The sequence below is a fragment of the Octopus bimaculoides genome, chromosome 7, assembly GCF_001194135.2.
Source record: "Octopus bimaculoides isolate UCB-OBI-ISO-001 chromosome 7, ASM119413v2, whole genome shotgun sequence".
NCBI lineage: Eukaryota > Metazoa > Mollusca > Cephalopoda > Octopoda > Octopodidae > Octopus > Octopus bimaculoides.
The window spans coordinates 30,806,250-30,814,211 of record NC_068987.1 but is presented as its reverse complement, the minus strand read 5'-3'; the positions used below and the strand labels follow the sequence as shown (position 1 = coordinate 30,814,211).

The following is a 7,962-nucleotide window of genomic DNA, read 5'->3' as shown; positions in this document are numbered from 1 at the left end:
TTTTATATCAGAGTGACCTTCTCCTAGAGACATGCTTCAACAAAAGCTGAGGGGCACCTCACTCCCAGTGGTCTTTCAGCACCCCGGACACCATACCAGAATTTCTGCGTACCCGTGCTATTGCTAGATAGCCGTTGAGCCTGCACTAGGTCCATCCGAGCTTTCAACAGGTCTTGTTTTTAATCCTGCTGGGTTTCTAACAACTCTCTTCACCAGGGTAGCCTGGTGGGGGTGCCAGTTTAGTCGCCGGCAACCCGACCGTGCAACAGGTTGTACTAGATTACATGTTACCAGTAGCACTTATGAGAGCCTCATACGTGACCTGACATACATACATACATACATAGGCAAAGTGGCTGAGTTCCTTTTAAGTGTTGGGCCTCACGTGGGTGAGGTGGCTGAGTTTGTCTCGAGCGTTGGGCCTCATAGAGGCAAAGTGGTCAAGTTCCTTTCGAGTGTTGGGCCTCACAGAGGCAATGACCCAGACCTTTGGCATTATGTCGTGCTTGAGAAGAAGACTCACCAAGCTGTTCATACTTTCTAGGGGTAAATAGGAAATAACAGTTGCTACTCAAGGACAAAATTTGTGTTACACAGTGTAATTAAATAAATTTGATCTTTTTTTTTCTTTTTTAATACACTTCTAACTCTAAAATTAAACTCAAATATTTTTCTCTTGAGCACTAAAATCATGCTAAATTGGTTTCCAGCAATAATTCTCTATAATCTATTAATCCATGATCTTATATCTATCAGATCCATCAAGCTGAACAGAAGATCCGAAGGTTACAGCAACAGTTAAAGAACACACAGCAATACAGGAATGGGGCAACTGCAAAAAGTAAGTTATGTAGTTAGGTGCCGACTCACTACTAATCAGCCGGTGGTTCTGTTTGTGAATAGCGTTTGTCTGTTATCATATTGTGTCTATAATTAATTTTCTAATTTTGTAAGACACTAGGTCGTTAATTGTCATTACCCCACTGGTAAAAATATTTGTTAATCATGCACATACCTTTATAAACTGTTCAAAGTGAAAGTCTTTTTTTAAAGTTTGAGTTGCGTTGTCTTTACATTGAACGACATAGAGAAGAACACACACACAAATGACCCCCCACCCCCCAAAAAAAGAAAACTATATGTATTATATATATGAGAGGGTGCTGACAAGTTCCTGGTTTTAAGGGTATGACAAAAAGCCTGTTTGGAGGCCCAACCTTCTGAGTTCTTTTACAGGGCTTAGAAAAACTGACAGACTGCTGCAATGAGTGGATCTGAGAGGAGAATATGTTGAATAAAATCATGATTAATTGATCCTCCTATATTTTCTTTTACTCAAAGTCAGGTACTTTTTAGCACTCCCTTGTCTATAGTCTCTTTTTTGAAGTCTGTTGCATTGTGTTCACAGACTCGCACTTAACATTCCCACATTTTTCATCAAAACTAGTTACTAAGGTGACAACACTACCTATGTATCTATCTTTCAAACACTCTTTCTATCTCTCACTGTATTTCTCTCTCAACAACTTTTTCTCCTCCCCATCTTCTCTCTCTCTCTACACACACACAGATGTTGTTATGGCCAGATAGAAGTCATCTTCTCTATTGTAATATAAGATGATTGTGTTGTTAACTAATGTTTTCACATGGAGTCATCATTCTTCCAACATCCACTTTTCCATATTTGCATGGGTCACACAGGATTTGTTGAGGCTAACTCTGTACAGCTGAATGTGCTTGCTGTTGCTGACACTCACTTGGAAGACTGGAAATGGAGGACACCATTTGCATGATGGTGACACTTTTCTACAACTATATTGCTATGTCAAAGTAAGGAGACAGTAACACTAACACACATGTATATGTGGCTATGTGGTAAAAAGCTTGCTTTCTGACCATGCAGTTCCAGGTTCAGTACCACTGTGTTGCACCTTGGGTAAGTGTCTTCTACTATAGCCCCAATCTAACCAAAGGCCTGGGGCTATAGTAGAAGACTAGAATATATTAGACAGTGAGTTATTTCAGAATGGATTTTATAGTCAGATGCTCTTCCTATTGCCAACCCTTTCATGTTTTCCCAAGTTAGGGTTTACACACATTTGCACACATCCAAACACACACACACACACACACACATAAGTACAGACATCACTTTGATATCTTCTAGTATAGTCCCAGACTGACCAAAGCTTAATGAATGATTTGGGTTGGTGGAAACTGAAAAGAATCCTGCCACATATCTACATATCTATATAAATACAACACACACACACGCACACACACACACACACACACACACATTCATATGACGTGCAGCAAAATGTATCAGACCTTTGGGCGTAAGACAAATTAATTTTGAACATTTTACAAATTTTATTTAATCACCTTCAAAATACCCCCTTTGGGAGTTCACACACTTCTTCCAGCAGTTCTGCCTCTGTTGGTTACACCTCTGGAACACTTCTCTGGAATGCTACGGAGCTCCACCATTATTTTCCCATAATTTCTTCTTAAAACCCAAATCAGTTTCCTTTCAGCATGATTTTCAGTTTAGGAAAGCACCAGAAGTCACACAATATGGAGTCAGGAGAGTAAGGAGCCTGTTAGACAAGGGGTGCATTGCTCTTAACCAGGAAAGCATGGATTACAAGGTGTGCTTAAAGAAGTATCTAACATTAGGACACTCTCTCCATGCTCAAATCTTTTGTTAAATGGAATGCACTGATCCTGTGCTTATTCCCACTTTATGAACAATTTCCTGGATTGTTACATGATGGTCTTCCATAATTAGTTGCCAAACCTTCTCAATCAGCTCCTTGTTTCAGCTTGTCAGAGCATGTCTTGCTCTCCACTAAGGTGTGGCCATGTTTGAAGCAGTTGTACTACTCCTCGATCTATGTTTTGTCCTTGGCATCATTGCCAAAGGCTTGTTGAATCTTCTGGATCGTTTGAACTTGAGTATCCCCAAACTTTTTGCAAAACTTAATGCAATGTTTCTGCTTGATGCATTTGGTTATCTTATGTGAAAACAAAATTCTGACGTGTGCACATTACACAGCTGTACTCTAGGCATAACAGCCGAGGTGTGATACAGCCTACCAGCATGAAAATCTTTACACATGTGCACCTCTTACCCAAAGAATTTTGCCCATGCAACATTAGTTTTGGTGGTGGGGAAAAATAAATTTATATACCTTTTGAACACACCTCATGCACACATATACACACATGTACATACATACATGCATGCATGCCTGCTTATATATATAGTACTGATCACCATTGGCAACTTCCACATCAACAGTGGCATTGATTGGTTCTATGTGAGATGAAGTGATAACAATAGAGGCATAAGGTCAGTCCAAACGACCTTTGAATGTCGCATTGTATCACTCAAACAACATCAGCTGAATAGTAAAGAAAGAAATGAGTACATTACATGCATACTCAAAAGTGAGAGCAACTACACCTTCAGAGTACAACCGTCTATTGTGACTCAAAGGAGGCTGGAAGAGAAGCAGGCATCATCCCAGTAAAAAGCAATGCATGGGTACATATCCTGTACGTTAGAGGGTAGCAAGAGCATTGACAGGAACAGTAGCCACTCCTGGATCTGTGGTAGATACATTACATTCAACCTTGAAGGATATGCATTTGCTATCCAGGTATTGGAGATAGCTACTAAATACCTGATAAACAAGAGCAACAAAGATACCGCCAAACCTCCACATTGTGATAGAAAATGTTGGTTCTGCTATATATCACCCACATCATCAGCAGCTGCCCCAAAATGTCTACAAGATACTACCTGCCCCTGAGGTATTATATAGTTGCAAAGACTATTTAGAGCACTATCTGCAGGCAGGATTGTCCTGATGTATACATCAAATGCATGTCTAAACCAGCATGTATTCACACCTTTAAAATCAAGGAATGCTGGTGGAACACTCCAATAGAAACAGCCACTCTGTGCAACCATAACAGAGTTACTGCCTTTGTGCAGACATAACAGTTACTGCCTTCATAAATAGTGTGGGACATGGAACAAAAGTTATGCACTGTTGTGAAAATTAGCTGCCCAGCAGATGTGAATGTACCATCAAAAGTCCAGGAAAAAGAGAACATTTATGGTGAATCAATGTGATACAGCATTTTGGAATGGATTAAAGTTTTGCAACCTCTGTCTTATAGTCTTTACTGTTATCCTATCTAACATCTATTACCCAACTCGAATCTTGAACAAAAAATCTGAATTTATTTTGACTTGCCAACATATGCCAAAATTCCTGCTGATTCATTTCAAAGCTGATGTCTGACATGATTCCATGTCATTGATCATATGATCAACCAAGAGTTCAAAAACTTTCAAGTGTTCTAAATAGCATTTCAATTTCCATTTTTACTGTCATTGTATACCTGTATTTAATCCATACCTGCCTTTAATCTACAACTGTGTATCCTATTTTAATCCATGCCTAAATATCTAATTTTAATATATAACCATGCATCTGTATTTAATCTCTATCTGTACACCTATGTTTAATCTTTCTCTATTTACCCCTTAGCATTTAAACTGGCTGCATCCTACTCAAATATTCTACTTGTCAAATTAGTGCTATTATATGGCAGTGAAACATGGACACTGAAATTAGCTAACTGGATGCTATACAAGAATGCTACAAATGGCAGAAACATATGACAAACGGATGCTTTTATGGAGACCTACCAAAAGCTAGCAAGAAAATCAGGCAAAGATGGCTGCAAGTATCTCGTCACTGTGTGTGCCACCCTGAACTGGAAGCATGTGATGTAGTCTTTTGGAATTTCTTGCTGATGTAAGAAGATGGAAACATTGTCACACTTGAATTGACAACTTGATTGCAGGCAACGACCTGGAATGTATCCAAAGCCTCAAGGCAGTGATGTTGGACTGAGAAGTATGGCAAATGGATTTTGTTACTGTGGCCCATGTTGGAACCCAGCCATGGGAGAAAGTGCCTCTCACACCTACCTTTCAATGTCATTCTAAAAATGAGCAATTGCATTTTCAAAATCTAAAAGCTACAAGATAATGTATGATTAAGTCAAAACAGTATGAATAAATAAGCATTGTATTTGGTAGAGTAATCTGATTGCTAAAGGGTTAAATTATAACACATCTATTTAATCTGTCCATGTACACCTGTATTTGTAGTGATATTACAACAGCTTGAAGAAGAGATTAAGACCAACAAGTATGTAGTTTCTACTCAACAAGTAAAAGAAATTGAAGAGAAGAAGAAGATTGAAAACATTATGCAAATGGCTGTTTCTGAGCGTGTTCTTGGTCAGCCTGAACTGGAGGAGTTGGAAAATCAGGTAAGCCACCCAATCATCATTGTTTAACATCTGCTTTCCATGCAGGCATGGGTTGGACGGCTTGACAGGAGCTGGCTAGATAGAAGCCCGCACCACACTTCAGTGTCTGTTTTGGCATGTTTTTTTACGGTTGGATGCCCTTCCTAACAGCAACCATGCAGCAGAGTGAGCTGAGTGCTTTTTACAGGCAAGGTCAGTTTTGGTATGGTTTTTACAGCTGGATGCCTTTTCAAATGTCAGCCACTACTTTATAATGTGAACAGGATGCTTTTTAAGTGGCACCAGCACTGGCAGGGTTATCAAGTATCTTTGCAAGATAAGGAATCTTTGAGAGGGGAGGGGACATTGGAAGAGGTGATCTTGTGCCAGATGATGAAAGGTTAGAGTGTGACAGAGAGACAGAAACAAATGTCTTGCTGTAGAGGAGGTACATGGTTACCCAGCTATAGAGAGAGTGAAAGGAATAGGGAGAGAGAGAGAGACAGACAGAGACAGAGAGGGAAAGAGTTAACAAGAAAGAGGGTAGAAACGGGTGTGCTACAATAAAGGAGATACATGGTTACCTAACCAGAAGGAAGAGCAAGAGAAGGAGAGAGAGAGAGAGAGAGATCAGAAACAGGTATGCTGCTGAATAGGAGATACATGGTTATCCAGAGAGAGGGAGAGGAGAAAGTTAACAAGAAAAAAGACAGAAACAATTATGCTGCTGTGAGGGAGATACATGGTGATGATGATGAGTATACCTGTTCCTGCTTTCTTTCTTGATCACACTCTTTTCCTTCTTCTTTTGCTCTCCTCTCAGGATAGGTAACCACTTATGAAAAGTAATTCCACCCTTCAGTATCTCCATCATCTTTTTTATTCACATGAATTTTTTTCCTGTCCTGTATGGTTGCTGGTATTTCGAAAATCATCTCTCAATTTCCACAGCTTGGGCTTGGCAGGTTGCCATGATCCTAGATAGCTCCTGGTCATAAATGGTGTGGAGCCATACCTTTCTCATTATTTTCATTCAGCATGGTTTTTATGGATGGATGCCCTTCAGAACACCAAACACATTATAGAGAGTACTGGATGTGTCTTGTTATGGCACCAGCATTAGTGACATAGTCTTGTCCTTGACAAGACTAAAGAGTTTTCTTGATTCTCCACTTTTGGGACAGTAAATAAGTGAATATGATTAAAACTGTATATATTTAGTTTTCAAATATTGGCACAAGGCCAGCAATTTTGGGGGGAGATATAAGTTGATTAGATCAACCCCAGTGCTCAACTGATACTTATTTTATGGAATCCTGAAAGAATGAAAGGCAAAGTGTCAACCTCAGAAGAATTTGAACTCAGAACATATCGACTGATGAAATGCTGCTAAGCATTTTCTCCAGTGTGCTAATGATTCTGCCATCTTGCTACCTTACAGCATATATTTATCAAATGGTAAATCAACAAAGATAGTTTAATGAAAATTCATCAATTTCTTTGATGCTTTTCTGGATTACAGAAAATTCTGTAGAATATCTTAAAAAATCTGATTTTTTTGGGTTTTTTTTTTCTTTTCATGTAATTTTGACTTATATTAAAGAAATCTGTGCACGTTTTATTGTTTTTGAGAATTTGTCATGGAGAATGTTTACCTGCAAATTATTTTCAGCTCCAAGACCTCATTACAGAAGTCAATCAGCTAATTGAGAAAAAAGGTATTTTATCAAATGGAGGTGATGATAAACTGCATTTGTTTAGGAATCAGGTGAGTCTTGGAAATGGCACCATTTTCAGTAAATCTCTCAGTAATTTATATGATTAACATTTGTAAATCAATGATTGCAGGAATGTCGTTGACAAGGAGGGAATTGGAGAGGGTTGAAGTCTTGAGAAGGAAAAGCTAGATGAGGTATTCACTATAGGATTTGGAAGATCAGAGACAGTGTGGGTTGATGAATGAAGAAGAGATGGGTTATAATGATTGGTTGTGATATGAAGGTAGCTGGTTCAGGTGGTGTGAGACCATCATAGTAAGGGTAGAAGAGACAAAAAGAAACTTACTTCATTTGCAAGCAACTTTGCATTCTAAGACTTAAAGATAGAAATATTTCAATATATAAATCTACCTTTGTGTGTTGTTTTATTTGATCTTTTAAGACATTGGTTTTCAACCAGGCTCCATAAGGCCCTTGGTGGTGGGTGGTGTCTATATAAGATTTTGTTTTTAAAATTTATGTGCAATAAATTGCTTATACTTCTACAATCCACAAAATATGTTAATTTTTTTGTACATCATCATCATCATCATCATCATCTGTTAATGTTAGTTTTCCATGCTAGCATGGGTTGGATGGTTTGACCAGAGCTGACAAGCCAGAGAGCTGCACAAGGTTCCAGTCTGATTTGGCTTGACTTCTACAACTAGATGCCCTTCCTGACACCAACCACTTTATAGTGTGTGCTGGGTGCTTTTAATATGGCATGAGTGCTATTTATGTGACACTGGCTCAGGACTCTTGGGCGAGTGGCCTTAACACTTCTGCTGTGGAGGATGAATGATATTTAATTATTAAAATCCAGTAGGATTTTTTTTATATAGATCAAATGGCTACAAGGCTCCAT

At 38.8% G+C, this 7,962-nt stretch overlaps 1 protein-coding gene across 3 annotated transcripts in view; it reads left to right on the top strand.

Moving 5' to 3' along the window:
• The window catches only part of LOC106874173 (intraflagellar transport protein 81 homolog), a 40,778-nt gene that overhangs the window by 21,380 nt on the left and 11,436 nt on the right, over positions 1-7,962 (top strand). For all 3 annotated transcript variants that reach the window (XM_014921822.2, XM_014921824.2, XM_014921823.2), the window contains exons 7-9: positions 757-841; positions 5,195-5,358; positions 7,010-7,105. In XM_014921822.2, the coding sequence (XP_014777308.1) occupies positions 757-841; positions 5,195-5,358; positions 7,010-7,105 (345 nt within the window). The remainder of the gene's footprint in view (positions 1-756; positions 842-5,194; positions 5,359-7,009; positions 7,106-7,962) is intronic.